Consider the following 16,089-nt stretch of genomic DNA (forward strand, 5'->3'; position numbering starts at 1 on the left):
TGGCAGGCAGGCAGCCCTTGAACTGGCCATATTTGGCACCGCCATCCAGGCCAATGAACTGGATTTGGATGCGGCTGCAGCTATATTTAGTGGGCAAAAAGTGTTTACACTTTTATGCATTTCGCGCAGTTGCCATTCATCAACAGACACATCGCATCACATCGCACAGACGCGCAGGAGATCCTCCGAAATGCCAGAGTCACGTCAAAGTCAAGGCGGGCCATTGAGAGGGCAACAAGGAAGGGAGGTTCTTCAAGAACACGTCGGAGTTGGCCTAGGCCTAGGCCCAGACCCAGTCCCGCCCCTTCATATTCCCGGGGCTGAAGTGCAAAGTGCAACAGCTTGGCCTGCTCCACTCCACTTCAGAACACTCCGCTCCTCAAGTGAAGTGTCGCCTGCCAGGATGGCTGAGAGAAAAGAGAGAGGCACAGTGGAGCCACTGCCAGGAAAAAAACTAAAATTAATAACTAACTGAGCTTAGTTTAAATAATATGTATTAAAATTTTGTCTTAAACTCGGGCTACTTGGCATAGAATAGTAAACTTTGTTAAGCTTAGAATACATAAAAATATGCTTGGTAATATATTCTTTCTGATTACATTTTCCCCTCTCCACACCCACTGTACTCCCAGGGAAGCCAAAGTTAATTTAGAATCAGCAGTCAGGCTATGTTTTATGAGATTTTAGCACTTTTCAGCCATGGCATGTTTCGGCCTGGCCGCGGCTGTTTAATGGATGTCTGCCCCATGGAATTTAGCACGTTTTGCCACTCCGCCACTCCAAGGAAAACTAATATGCCAGCCTGCCAGCCTGCCTGCCAGGCTGCTCTTCGCCGGGCCGTGTGACATTTATGGCTTCCCAACCCGGTCCGGGAGTGGGTCTCCTGACCAGAGTCTGGCTTTGGCTTCACGTGCAAATATGAACAAGATTTATAACTTTTTGGCGGCGACATTTTCCTAGATTTTTGTTTGCTGCCGCTTTAAAAGGATTTCACTTTTCGCTGGAATCGGAGGAGCTAGAGGAGGAGATGGAGTAGCTGGAGGAGGCGCACTAAAAGCAAAAGTTGCCGTGTTATTTGCCATTGCGTTGGCCTGGATGAGCAGCTCGCCGCTAGCAGCTATAGCAGCCATCGTTTAAGTGGATCCAGTGGATATCCAGCAGGGGCTAAAAATAAAAACCAAATCCATTGCCCTCGGTGAGGGAGCGGGATCTTGAGGAATTTTTATGCTTATGCGTCTGCAAGATTCGCTCAATTTCAAAAGAATTTCCAGGCCGGGAGGAAAGCGAAAACGATCGTTAATCCTCAAGAAATTATCAATGGGTCTTAACGAACATTAGATGCAATTGGCTTGAAGTTGGAGACTTAACTTAAATTGGCAAGAAAGTCTGGGAGAACTAAGATGAAACTATAAATAAATCAATAATGAGTGGATTTTATGAGTAAATATTAAAATACAAATACAAATTTCTAAAACATTTCCGTCGTCTTTATTTTCTCGAATAAATGTACACATTTTTCCCATTTAATTGCACTGCCTGGAGTTTCCCTGTTTTTGCTAAAACATATGGGCCATTTCCTCTGTAATTTCCACGCAGTTTTCCCCCACACACATGTTTTCCCGAACATACTTGCATATTTTTGCCTGCGGATTCCATTTCCGTTTGCCAGCCTTTAGTTTCAGCTTCAATTTCTGTGTGGCTTCTGTTTATGGTAATATCGTTTGAGTTAAGAGCCCTGTTCCAGGTCGTCGTCTTATCGAGGGAAATGTGTTTTTAAGTCGCGCTCAACGGCGAGGCATTGAATAACATTTTAATTGGTAGTTGCAAAATGCGTGCCCATAAGCCAAGACCCGTGGGGACACGTATGGTGCTCGGTTGATAAGGTTGTGCACTGCCGGAAATGTAGGGTTAATTTTAAATATTAAGTAACATTAAGGACGACCTTTAGATATTGCCATGTTCTGTTAATAATATTGAAAACGATTTAATATGCATACAAAAACTCAGATATTGCTCTTTTAATTTAAATTCAAAGCAATTTCTGTGGCACTCCTGATAAGAGATACTGTATCGATATTTAAGTCGTAGGTTGCATATAGATATATCGATGTTTTAACATTTTAATATGTATATCGCATGATACATCGGTTCAATTCCTCTGAAGTCAACCAAAGTAAAAGCAAAGAGAAAATCTTTCTTTCAACTAATTGATTGAAAACAAAAAAGGGAAGCATGTATTAAATCTATTAATTAAAAGAGGTTCTCAGAAGCTTCTGTTTTCTCAGAAAAGAAGCTGCGCGATGAATCCAGAAATATCTCCGCAATCCCATTTAATCAGCACCCATCCAGTATATAGTTTTAATCACGTTTTAATCAAGTTCAATATTTCCTTTTATTTCAATTCTTTTCGTTGCACTGCACTTTATTTTATTTAATAAAAATCAGATAAACACGTCTTCTCTCTCAGAAGAATAAAACAGGAAGAGGAAGAGACCACGCAGAATAGTGTGGACATCTCCTATTAGTTGTGTTTTTGCCACGACACACTAATATCGATATCAAGTGTGTTCTTCAAATAATATATCGATATAAGGGGTCTTCTAACAAAATCAATATAAATACGCAAACAAATTGAATGTTTAATAATTTATTTCATATTTCGATATATTTATGTTAAAAGCGATACATTTCGATATTTGCTATGTTTGAATCTCAAACCCCTAGTCTTGAAAACGGCTTCCTTTACCATTGTTTAGGCTTAACTCAGACTACTATTACATTTTTTCTCTCCCTGTAACGGCTCCCTAAACACCAGACTAACCGTGGCGCCAAGTCAAGTCGGGGCCAGACAAAATGAAATGCCGATTAAAATATCAATTGCCAGACGCGGACCTGGGCCATCCATCGATGGTGGCGACTAAGCGCATTAATTTAATGCTCTCAACTGCTGGCCGTGCATAAATAAGGTGTCTCCGCCCGGCATCCGTCGACTTCGATTTGGATTCCGATTCGGCTTCAGATTCCGATACGAATCCAACAGATGACAGCACTTTCCCTTGCGTCGAATAATTCAGTGAGCGACTTGCGCGTAAATTGCAAATCCGTCAAGAGAGCAGCTGCATCTTCGTGGCTCCGGATGACCTTTAGCTGCGGCTATTTTTAGCCACAATCGCGTAATCTTTGGCCAGTAACCAGGGGAGCCTTATGAAATTGTGTCAGGCCCGCCATAAATTGCCGGCTTTGGGAGCTTGCCCCAGGTGCGTGGCGAGGCGAGGCGCTCGCCGGGGAGTGGACACCTGAAGTCGTCGCTCGAAATTACGACCGCCTCGGAATGGCTGGCTGCCATAAGACACTTTGTCGCCGGGGCATTAAAGGGATTTGGATTTTGGAATGGGTTTTGTGGAAAATGAAACCAACAGACGGGTCTCGGATCTCGCATCTGGGGTCTCCTTCTCCTCCACGTTTACGACAATGTCCACATCCACATTCTGGCCCTGACACCCTTTCTGGCCGTGAGCGGGCTACTCCAATTGCAGGGGAAAAAAAAAACAAATTGCAAATTGCAAATGGCAAAATGACAGAGAGCTCACTTTGCATTGTTTCGCCGTTTTGGACAGGCGTCTGTGGCAGAATTTGTTGAGCACCCCGGTTGTTGGAGATCGCCGGCCAGATTCCAGATTTCAGATACCAGATTATGGCCTGGCCTGGTCTGGGCCAACAGTTTCCCAGGTCTCGGCGGAATTATGCCATAAATAGTTTTGGAACGGCCACAGCTGTTGGCTTTTAATTAAATGCTCTCCGGCAAGTGGCAGTGATTATAGCCAACATTGCAGTCTCAGCGAAAAAGTGTCACTAAAGTTTCAGATTTTATTTGAAAAATTTTAAAGGCTTGATATATGTAGCTATCTTTTTTATTTTTTAAGTTTACCTAGATTAAGAAAGCGTTCTCTTAAGGTAATTAAAAATCAAAAGAGTTTTTAAAAACCTTAAATATTTATTTATTTAGGTAGTTCCCATACCTTGTTCGAGGTTCCAAAATCAGTGTTAATTTTAAAGATTTTTATGAGGCGATTATTGTGATTGGAAACCCAATATTTAATAGATATTATCTAGATTCTGTCATATAATATCTAGCAAATTTAATTTTCAATTTATTTTGTTGAAATCTCTACCAAGTTACCCTATTTTTTCCCGCTCTGTATGGTTACCCATGGGGGAACCTGTCGGCACGGCCCACGTTTTGGCAATTAAGCAAAACGCTTCGCCGTCAAACTGGGTCAGCCTGCAGGATGACGGCGAGTGCGAGAGTAGTATCTGGCAATAAAAAAAGCTATATAGCATCCATGCATCCAAACTGTCTATTGGCCATTCCGGTGGAGTATCTGCTCTGTCTGCGCTCGCTCTCTGCCCACGCAAAATAATCAGACAGAATGATGGAAAATTAAATGTACAAATCATGTTTACGACTTGTCGTCAGTCTCCCCGAAAAGGCGGTGGGCGTGGCAGCACTCATGCAAACTAATTGTTGTTCGTGGCTTTTGCAAAATGTTGCCCAACATGTTGCCGCTGCCGAGAGAGAATCGCGAGTCCCAAACTCCAAACTCCAAGCTCCGGGCCGCATTGACACCATTCGCAATTAGGAGAAAAAGTGGCCCGTCGGCTACCGTGGATGAGAGGATGGTGCTCATGGCACTCTGGCAGAATCCGAATAGCTGGAAACCAGCTCCAGCAATTCCCCGGTAGCCGGCGAACGTAGGCCGCAGTTTTGTCTTAAAAAAGTTAATTGCCTGATTTGCTCAGCCTTTGCGCCAGCGGGAAGTGAGATGTATGGGCTGTTATGTTGTTAGCCAAATGTGCTAACCGATAATCGCATAAACTGTGGCCTTAATGAAGTTGCCACAAGGGAGAGCGGGCGAGGAGGCATTAGCACGAGCAATTGAATGAGCAGTCGCACTGGCAGATGCCGATGCAGATGCTGGAATGGTAGAATGCAGAATGCAAATTAAATCTCCCCTGCCTGGTATTTTATTTATAGAATTTACGATGTTGGCTTTAAGTGCAATTTTAGGGTCTTTGTCTTGGGTAACAAATGCAGAGAAAGAAATATGAAATGTTTTCAAAATTCTTTTTCTAAATGTAGCAAGTTAAAGCCGAGAAAACCAACTATAAAAGCCCTGTCAGTATTTATTTAGCCTCATATTTTGTGTTCTAAATTTGAACTTGGGAATTTTAGTTGCAAGACCTAGAGTGTTGTGTTATAAGAGATTCATTCAAACTCAACACAGAATCTTAAAAAATTAATGTTCAAATTCATTGATTTACAACAAATTATTATTTAACTATCTTTACCAGTATCTGTATGATGAATTTTTACATACATTTTCTATTTCATAAGCTTAGTTAGAAGATCGCAATTCGATCTTGTTTTTTCCTTGTGTGGAACAAAGAGCAATCATTAAAAGTGGCCTGCATGCACTATTGACTATTGAGTGACGCGATCTATAATTTATAGATCAAGTCTCCCTGTCGATAATGTTATTAAATCCGCAGTTGCGAGCGCTATTGATTAATTGAACCGTTTGTGAGAAATGATGAGCAGCAGGCCAGGCTTGGGGAATGTCCATGCCTATGCCAATTGCCGTTGAGTCGGTCGGGTCGATGTTCTACGTCTTTTGTCGATGTTGCCAGGCTTGGCATGTTGGTGTTGGTGTTGCCTGTTGCTGTTGCTGTTGCCATGTTGCTGCTGCGCGTTGTGGTTTTGCCATGTTGCGTTGGCATATCAATTCACATGTCAGGCCGCCAGGCAGGCGAACAGCAGCAACCTACTTATTTATGCGGCCGACCAGGCCGAGTTACCAACTCCGACTCTGGCTCGGATTGCGATGCCGAGAGCAACTCGAAGCCGGGCCAGAATACTAGCCTGCACTGACTGATGGCCACGTTCTGACCGCGGCTCGTTGGCCATGCATCCTGCGGCTAAACAACTCAATACATCAGCGCCGTCCGCCGTCCTCCGTCCTCTGTCCTCCGTCTGCCGTTGTTGTTTGGCCCCGGCATAAATCATTTTATGCAACAAAATTATGGCAAATATCGCAGGATTACGAGCGTGTGTGTTGCGTGGCCATCAACATGGCAGCACCTCCATCGATCGATATGGATCGCTGGGGTATTGAATGTGTTCGGGACTGGGAATGGGAATGCAACGCCCACGGGACACGCGCTTTGGAGCCTTAGGGAAATACTTTAAGCAAATTAGTCGTCACTCCATGACTCCTTTTCATAAACAAAATTTATAAAAGTATAAGAGGTAATAGAATAAAACTATAACACATTCTCCTCCATTTACAGGCAGCACCACAGAGTTGGCACCTTCGCTGCTGGGCATCTACGACACCTTGACGAACAGCCTCGGCGCTGGGCCCACGACATCCTCTTCGGCGACAACCCACGAAGCGAAGGCCTCCAGCAGCGGCGACTCGACGCCCAAGCGGAGCAACAGCAACTGCAGCAGCACCAGTGACTCCTCCTCCGCCTCCTCCGCCGCTGACTCCTCGGCGAGTGTCTGCACCAGCGATGACCAGGGCGCCAGCTACACGCTAGCCAAGTCCAGCTCCCGGTCGAATCACCCGGGGCCACTGCCACCGTTGCCATTGGTGGTAGCGGGTCTGCGCGATGAGCCCGACGGCGCACAGCTGAGCCGGCTGGTGGTGCAGCGAAACCAGAGCCAGAGCGGCATCCACGGCAGCAGCAGCAGTCTCGCCTCCAGCGGCAGTCGGCGGGGCAGCAACATCCGCATCCTGTCCCCCAACGTTCACCGGATCATCACGCACTCGGATATACAACCCGTGGAGGCGGTGTCCATCGAGGCCTTGCAGCAGCAGCAGCAGCAGTCCCAGAGGAGTCCCACCCAGGGACGCTACATCAAGACCCACAGCAGTGGATCATCGCCTGTGCAGGGCGTCGGGTCCACGCCCAAGCTTAAGCTATCGCACATACCCCTGTCCAAGATCACCGGCAAACTGTCGACGCAGTCGGGCAGCGAACTTGTGGCCACCTTTGACTCCAGCACGGAGTACCTGCAATCGCTGAACTTTGCCGCCGCCGAGAAGCTGAAACCAGGAGCGGACAAGGACGAGGATCGGACGCCGACGAACAAATCTGTGCCGGGGACGCCCTTCCACTTCGATGGGCATCCGTTCCAGGCGACGCGCAAACTGACCCTGCCGCGGTACGACTCCCAGCAGAGCATCAAGCTGATCGAGATGGAGCAGCTGGCGGCCACCAGTGTGCAGCTGCAGCAGGCGAAGCCGGGAACGCCTGGAACACCCGGATCCCCAACCACACCCACTCCGAACCTAAACCAGAAGCCAAATCCTAAGGCCAAGGAGTTCGTGTGCAGCGAGCCCCTGAGTCCGGTGGACATAGTGGACACTATCAACTTTGACCTGGTGGCTCAGCACATCGAGCGACTGACTCTGGCCGATCCTTGGGCTATGGACGGACCCGGTGAGGAGCTTGTAGAGGCGGTGAACAAGCCGCTGGTGAGCAAGCCGCTGGTCAGGAGCAGCTCCGCCGCTTGCGCCTCCACGATCTCCAGCTCGCCACTGCTGACCTATGCCCGCACCAAGAGCCTCGGCGCCAAGGCCAGCACCTTGGGCGGCGGCGTGCCCCTAAAGCTTCCCACAGCCGAGCAGCTGGCCGAGCTTGAGGAGGCGAACAAGCTGTCGGCGGAGAGTCTGGACCGGCTGACCGACATCAAGCCCAAGTTTGCCGCCCGGCTCAGTGAACTGGCCCGCCTGAACAATCGGCCGCTGTCCTCCTCCTCCATCTGCTCAACCTCCTCCAGCTCCAGTTCGGGCTCCGACCAGCTGCTCAACGGCAAGCTCACGGCCACCTCGTACCTGGCCAGCGTGGAGAGTCTGGCGGAGAGCGAAAACGATCTGGGAGACTCGCACCATCATCATCCGCACCATCATCCGCCCGCCATGAGTGTCCTGGAGAAGACCTGCCTGGAGATTGTGGACTCGGAGCGAAGCTTCGTCGAGGATCTGGGTCAGGTCATCAAGGGGTGAGATCTATATATAAGCTTGGAGTAACCCTAGATCCTAATGTTGCTGTCCTTTGACCTCAAAGGTACCTCAACGACTGGAAGGAGCGCGCCTGCCTGCGCGTGGACGAATTGCAAATACTCTTCGCGAACATTGAAGAGATTTACGAATTCAATTCGATGTTGCTCCAGCGGCTGGTCAACACGGGATTGGAGCCCGGCCGCATTGCCAGATGCTTCATTGACCTGCGCGATGGCTTTGATGTGTACACAACCTACTGGTGAGTGAATGACACACCAGGGTGTTGATAAGCCCCCGAAACTTCGGGGAAATCCCTAAATACTTTCAAAGTAACTTTGCTTAATCTTATCAGTGGCAGTACCTTGGAAATTTGGGTCTTATCAGGCAGAGCCTTTTAAAAATTACTCACTCAAAGCTTATCGTTTACATACCAAGTTCAGTCATTAGTTATACATTCATTTGCAGATTAGTTTTAGTTACTCTTGAACTAGTTTTTGCTAAACTTATTTTTGTAACTCAGTAAGTACTTTGATTAGGAAAATAATCAAAAGAAAAGTTTTGAATCCCCAGTAAACACAGGAAGATACGGTTACATAGAAGTATATATAGTTTCTGTAATACATATAATATTTCTGAGCCTTATCCATTTGGTATTCTTACCAATATATAGAATATATATTTAGGGATCCACCAAAGTATCTATGTATATTTTTGAAGAACTTAATACGACAAAGACTTCGAACTCTTATCCATCCGCTCTTCTTACTTTCCTGTAACTATATATTATAATGCCTTATCCTGACGGTTGTTCACACATCTCCGTAATTATGAGTCAAACTCCCGCCGCGATCTCGTTGTTCCTGCTTACGGGGAAAATTACAAAAAGAAAAGAAACACTGCAACCATCGCTGACCATCGCCACATGGCGTGTTCGCTCCATCTTCGATACTGTTTCTGGGGCTTCGGCCAAGAACGGTAACGACCAGGCCAAAAACGATCTCGATAGGCAAAGCTTTAGCTAGCAGCATGACACGAAACGATGGCCAAGACGATGGCGATGGCGTCTCTTGGCAATCCAGGCACGCCATGTTCCATTTAAACGCTGACGTTTACCTGGCCGCGATGCCAATTTGGAGAGCTCGGTCCGATGGCCAGAGTTTGATTTGTCGCCCCCAATGACATGTCGGCATACATCATCCGCTCCCTCTGACTGACTTCCTGACTCCCTCGCTGCCCATTTGAAATTCAGATTTAATGCCCGACCCGATGATGAAGACCTAAAAGCCCATGTCACATATGTCATAAATCCCTCTCCTTCCCGCAGCACAAGCTACCCGCAGGCCATCTCGCTGCTGACCAAGCTGCTCCAGGCCACCTACACCTACACACTGCTGGCCTCCACGCAGAAGGGACTCCAGCACCGGCTGCCCCTCGGCTCCTATCTGCTGAAGCCGGTGCAGCGCATCCTCAAGTACCATCTGCTGCTGGACGTAAGTGGGGAAAGTGGGTGACGGTTGACGACGAGTGACGCTACATGACTTTCCACTTCCTCCTCTCCCTACAGAGCCTTCGCAAGCACTGTGACTTGAAGGAGGTGGCCGAGGCCCACGTGATCATGCGCCAGGTGGCGCACAACATCGACCAGGTGAAGCGCAAGCAGGAGCAGCAGAGCCGCGTCAAGGAGCTGTCTGGGATACTGGACGGCTGGCTGGGACCAGGTGAGAGCGCTGGTCCACTTATGTAATGGGGAAATGCTATAACCATCATATGCCATGTCCCATTACAGAGCTAACTGTCCTGGGCGAACTGCGGCAGGAGGGCCTGCTGATGGAGCAGCACAACAAGCCCCGTCTGGTGCTCCTCTTCGCCACGATGCTGATCATCACCAAGCAAAAAGAGGATGGACGCCTGCAGTTCAAGACCTACATATCGGTGGGTATCTCTATATATATATTCCTGTGGCACTAATCCTAATCCCCGATCAATCGACAGCAAAACAACCTGATGCTGAGCGAACACCTGCCCGGAGAGCCGACCAGCTTCTACGTGATTCCCTTCGACGAGCCCCGGCACCAGATCAAGCTGACGGCCCGGAATCGTGACCAGAAGCGCATCTGGACGCAGCACATCAAAGGTGTCATGCTGGAGAAGCTCGACATTCCCATGCGCGCCAAGGAGCTGGTCTACCAGCTGGGCAACGAGGAAGGTGAGCGCTCCCCGCCTGGATTGCCTGCTAACTTGGCTAACTTGGCTTAGCTTTCTGGCTTAGCTCTAGGGTTTTAGTTTTAGTTTTTGTTTTCTTTTTTTTTCGTTTTGTTTTTGTTTTTCCTGTTGCTGTTATGTTTGTCATGTGGCCAAAAAACACTTAACGATTCGGATTGGGGACTGCACGAGATGATGAAGTGTCTGCAGTTATGCACATGCGGGTACTTGTTATAGTTGGGTAATGTAATGCCTGTCGACCTGTCGTCGTCGGCGTCGGCAGGAGAATAGTCACAGAGAGAGAAATGGCTGTAAGTCGGGCCTAATCAAAGGGCCTATTCTTACCATTGAGTATCTTATTGAGAGGATAACGATATCAATAATATTTGAATTTAAATTAACTTCCAAGTTGTACCACTATGTATAATATTTGATCTAGATGTGTTCATAGTATTTTGTTCAAAATCCAAACATTAACGAACTAGAAATGTACATAAAGTAAGAAGCTTTCTTTCAATAATAATTGTTTGAACGAGGTTTAGGCCCTTTCTTGGCATAGTTCGATATATTAAATAGAAATCTATCAACAATAAAATATAGATACAGATAGATGGATATATATGTATATATCGATACTGCCTTCAGTTCCTAATACGAACCCCTAAGATTTCACATAAAAAGTTTTACTCCAAGAGAGGTATAATTAAAATATTTGAATCTCAAAACATCAATTCTTATTTAACTTTTTGATAATTATCTCTCTGTGTACAACGCTCTCCTTGCACCAAGTTTTTTCTACCTGGAAGTAGGATCTATTTTTCCCGCAGTGCACTTATGATTCGCACGCTCCAGCTGCGGCGACTGCGGCGAAGTGACATAACCAAGTGGCGACTCCAGCCAGCCTTTCGCCAAAATCGTGCCAAATCTGTCGACGCCTCGTCGACCGGGATTTGATTTATTACTTGGCCCCGATGTAGGCGAAATTTTAATTGCGAACCTGGCGCAGTTGCTACTTTATATCTACATATATGTACATCTGTGTACCGGATCCGAATCGTTGAGGGTTTCTTTTCTCGGTCCTCCGCGGTGAGGTGGTGTCCTAGGCTAGTACTAATTTTAATGATCTGTGTAAACTGCCGATTTGATCTAACTCTACTCTATGAATTGCTATATGTTTACCGTTGTAGTACTACCAGTGATGCATTCTAAAACTAAACACCCCAAAACAAAGAAACGAAAAAACTTTGACTAGTGTTTAAGGCGTTCGTTCTAAGGGTAAACCCCCACACCCAGAGACTGAGACCGATATCTAATTACCAACCAAAAATATATATAAATCCAAACCGATCAGACAGAAACTAAGGGCTGTAGACAACTGTAAACCCCAACCAAGTACATCTAACTGTAAACATCCTAATCGTAATCGTAGTACTCTCGCTAGCGTAACGTAACTCTGGTGTCCGAAGAGCCTAGTAAGTATTGCGAGAACCGCACCCGTACTTGTACCTGGATTGCTAGCTGTAATTGGCCTCCTAACTCGATCGGGCTCTGTGTTTGTTTGCATGCATTTAACCCTCTTCTCGATCCCACTTCCCCATAATCGAACTGAGAACGAACTAACTCACCCACTAACCAAGTGACTAACTAATCTTAAAGGTTACCGCATGATCCCTAGTTAGAATGCATCCTCACTGGTGTTTGTTTATCGCCCACCTCCTGCTACCCTCATGTCACTCACCTCCGCCGCTTATCATTGTTTTGGAAGAACAGCCTCAGACCTCGACTAATCCACTTCACCTAATCCCAGATCGGACGCCGGATCGCAGCACCTGGAAGTGGAGCCTCCACTCGGGCAGCAACTCCACCCCCACCTATCTGGAGCGGCGGAACGCGTGTCGGCGCAGCGAGATCCGCCAGCGAAACTCCAAGTTCAAGCGAAAGACGGTGGCCAACTCCAGCTCCTTCGACAGCTTTAACGAGTCCTTGGAGGCGGAACAGGAAGAACCCAGTCAGGAGAAGCCATCGAAGCCCCTGTCCCGGAACAACAGTCTGGACGACACGGCGCTGCAGAAGCTGGCCGCTGCCATGAGGTATCGTAAGAGAGATGCCGCCGCTAAGGAGGAGAACAAGTCTCCGCCCAAGGAAGCCGCCTGCAAGTGCAGCCAGGAAACGAAGCCTGAGCAGGATCAGCCAGATCCCTGCTCCTGCATCCTGCGGGATCAGCGCAGTCGCAGCAGCAAGTCGCAGTCTCCGGTCTTCAGCTACAAAGCCCTCAAAGAGCGCAGCAAGTCGGTACCCCGGATCGGAGGCTTCAGCATGGACGAGGAGGCGGAGCGGGAACGAGAGCAGGACGAGGACAGCGCCGCCTCCTTGAGGGGCAGCAAGCCCGATCTCAGCGAGCGCAAGGCCAAGGGCAAGGGCTTCTTCGAGGTGCGGCAGTACAACCACAAGACGATGCCCAAGAGGATTGCCACCATGAAGAAGCAGCGGAGCAGCACCAAGAGCTGCTCCAAGTTCTACATGGATCTCAGCGAGTTCGACAGCAGCAGCGCCACAGTGCTCAAGATTACAGAATCCACGGAGGAGCTCCGGCCGGAAAGGGAATCGAAAATAGAGTTGGCCCAAGAGGCGGTCACCTTGGACGAATCCTCGTCTGATCAGTATTACGCGGCCAGGGACCAGGCGGAGACTGAGCTGCTCTCGCCGGCAGAGAAGTCGAAGAGGGACGCCCAGATCGTGCTGGACTTGCTCAAGAACACGAAGGAGTTCGAGAGGATCTACAACAAGCAGCAGAAGCGACGCGAGAGTCCCGTGAGTCCAGTCCAAGACACGAATCGTGGTCCCTTCCAACCGCCACCGCGTCCCCCATCGCGGTCTCCGCCGCCCCTGGAACTGGAGGAGCAGCTGAAGCAGGCCAAGGAAGACGCTGTGGATGCTGGGCGAAGTGAAGAACCCATCTACGAGACCTTGTTGCGCAACGTCCACGTCCCCTACAAGTTCTCGCCCGTCCTGGGACGCGCTAAGTCGGCCCAGCTGCTGAAGAAGCGCTCTAAGACTGCGCCACCGGCTCCGCGACCGGAGTCGGACTACGTCACGCTGGTTTATTCGCCGGAAGGAGTGCTGCAGCGCGTGGGCGAGGATGCGGTGCATCGGGACAGCTGCAGCTCCTCCTCTACGTCCACTTCCAACACTTCCCACGGATCTGGATCCACGCTGAAGCGCGACAGCCAGAGTACGGTGATCAACCTCTCGATGGAGGCGGTGCCCAAGAGCCTGGTCTCCGGCTCGGGCTCGGAAAGCTCTCTGCTGCCGCGGGCCTTAAAGTCCATTGACAACCTGACCATGGCCTTCGGTCGCTCCAATCGCCCGCCGGAGCGTCGTGTGTCCGACGTGAGCGAGATGTGCCGCCAGAGCGTGCTCCATCGCCAGGGCAGCGAGGCGGTGGGCGAGCGTATGGCACACGTGGACTACGCAGATCCAAAAACCCTCTTCGGCCTGGCCCCGCTCCTGAACCACTCGGAACGCGACTCGGTCTTCTCGCTGACCTCCTCCTCCAGCGACAGCATGTGCGAGCAGCAGCGCAAGCAGCGTTCGGGCATGGACCCGCCTTCAGTCTCCTCCGCCCAATTCGAGTATGAGCAGCAGGTGGAGGATAGTCTCGAGAACGACTTCCGGGACTCGGCCATTTACAGTGACGACAACAACGACAAACGTCCCGGGGACTATGAGCTACAGCCGCGGCGTCCTACCAGTCCGCCGCCACCGCCGCCTCCTTTGGGACCACGTCCGGCCTCGTCTCACTCTCATTATCATCATCAGCACCAGCATCCCCCACAGATTGCCCCGAAGCCCTCCAAGGATCAGATGCGACTCGGAGCAGCAGGCGGTGTCATCGTCTGCCAGTCAGCCTCCCGTAGCTGGGTCCTTCAGCAGATCGAGAACTTCAACAAGTAGGAAGAGGAGTCCTCGACGAGAATGCGGCTTCTTTTCCTCATTTTGCCATAAACACAATTCCTTTGTAATATCAACTTGTACATAGATCTAAGTGTCTGAAACACACACCCCACACACACTTTGTATGCAATGCTAATCTTAGATACTACATTTAGTCGACTGTTTTATGTTTAGAGCCTAGTTGCATAACCGCAGAGTCATTTAATAAAATTTGTAATCACTTTATATATTATTAAAGGGGGTTTGAAGGTTGTGATTGGGAAATCTGAAGACAACAAGGTATTTGTCAATCGATAAACGGATAACATCGTTTAAGAACTCTTCGGTTAGTACAGATAAATGCTCGGCTTTCCAATGAGTTTTTTAATAAAGTTTGCAATCACTTTGAAAGTGAAAAAATTGCAGATCCAAGTTCCGAAATATACTTTTCTGAACTGAACTTGAATCCAGCTTCAGGAAATTTCCTATACCCCTTGGTTTTGAGATATTCCATCTCAAAAGTGAAAAAATACGGTTTTATAAACTAATTGTTAAGGGAAGGAACAGTTTGTTATGTTACCGTTACGATTGTTTAGAAGTAATGAGCTTACGGTGCATCAAGCGTACCCAAAAGCCACCTTTTCTGCATTTTTTAGTATTAGCACAGCACAAGGTTAAGGTGGAAGTTATTGCTTATGATTGGAAATTGATTGATTGGGAATACAAATTGATTACAGCTTTAACACTTCGATGAGGACTAAACAAATTTGGTTTTCCACTAACAAAGCTTGTATCCGGTGGAAAGCTTTTGTTATCCTTTGGGAAACTTTTCAGGAAAAGAATTCATAGCAATGACTCAGAACTTTTATTAAGCTTTTTCTGGTTGCTATAAAGTTCATATTCCAGTTTATAATTATGGCGTTGTCTGTTAAAAAGCTAACGCTTGAAAGTATGCAACTAAAAATAGCACTTGTTTCAGCTTGAGAGTATGCAACAATACGATGGCCTTGAATTAGCAAATAAATTTTTATATTTTGGTAATATATTTATACCTAGTTTTATTTTAATTTTGTATAGTCTGGAAAAAGACATTCAAAAACCATCAAATAAAATATTTGTAAACTTACTTTTAGGCTGCGAACAGGAGGTAAATTTGCTTAAATTGATTATTGATTCTCAATTCGAAAGAATATATTTAACAGTTTTGAAAAGTACTTCTTTTGAATTCTGTTAAAATATATCTTAAAGCTTGAACTAAATTAAAAATTTTTTTTTTTTTTCCTATTATTTATTAAGGCATACGGGGAGTACTGTTTACCCCTTTGTGTCCTTAGTGTCTGTTAATTCAGCCCTAAAGCGGGCGCGCCGGCAACCTTATTGGTTAGCATTTTCATTAAAATATAAAAAAGAAAACAATTGATACAGATTTTCTGGCTCTACAAAGTTGACGTTTCCAAATAAAAATGTTATATTTTAAATCCTAAAAAAACATTCTAGGATTTAGATACATAATTTAACATAATGTATGTATAGTTAAATTTGATCAAAGATTGTCAAAATTAAACAAAATTCCAGCTCAATAGATTAACTCTTCTTTATAGTTTTGATTTTAGATATTAAGCATGGCTCACCATTTTTATGTAAGTTCTGTTTTGCCCCAACTCAAACGACATATAATTTGATTTTTAACATTTAGCAATTTGCATAAATTTTAATGGAAATTCTATTACCCGCTTAATGGAGTGTCATCAAGTGCTCTGCCCCGCACCTTAATCGTCTGATAATTATGGCGCAATATAATTTATAATTTGAATGCCGGATCCATCGCATAAGCCCTTCACACGGTCCAGGAACTCTTCTGGCCTCTCCGCTCATTATGCATGCG

The 16,089-nt window shown here is 47.1% G+C and overlaps 1 protein-coding gene across 2 annotated transcripts in view; it reads left to right on the forward strand.

Annotated features, from left to right (window-relative positions):
• The window catches only part of GEFmeso (Guanine nucleotide exchange factor in mesoderm), a 49,711-nt gene extending 35,261 nt beyond the window's left edge, over window positions 1–14,450 (forward strand). The window contains exons 2-9 of one of the 2 annotated variants that reach the window (XR_001770943.2): window positions 6,349–8,068; window positions 8,134–8,328; window positions 9,394–9,559; window positions 9,634–9,787; window positions 9,856–10,001; window positions 10,062–10,275; window positions 11,459–11,743; window positions 12,079–12,220. Coding sequence is in view for 1 of the 2 variants with exons in the window: in XM_017176078.2 (XP_017031567.1) it covers window positions 6,349–8,068; window positions 8,134–8,328; window positions 9,394–9,559; window positions 9,634–9,787; window positions 9,856–10,001; window positions 10,062–10,275; window positions 12,079–14,225 (4,742 nt within the window). In the remaining variant the exon portion in view is untranslated. Of the gene's footprint in view, window positions 1–6,348; window positions 8,069–8,133; window positions 8,329–9,393; window positions 9,560–9,633; window positions 9,788–9,855; window positions 10,002–10,061; window positions 10,276–11,458; window positions 11,744–12,078 lie in introns of both variants that reach the window. The other variant, XM_017176078.2, reaches the window with a different exon arrangement.
• The last annotated feature ends 1,639 nt before the right edge of the window (window positions 14,451–16,089 follow it).

This window comes from Drosophila kikkawai, chromosome 2L, assembly GCF_030179895.1.
Source record: "Drosophila kikkawai strain 14028-0561.14 chromosome 2L, DkikHiC1v2, whole genome shotgun sequence".
NCBI classification, from domain to species: Eukaryota; Metazoa; Arthropoda; class Insecta; order Diptera; family Drosophilidae; genus Drosophila; species Drosophila kikkawai.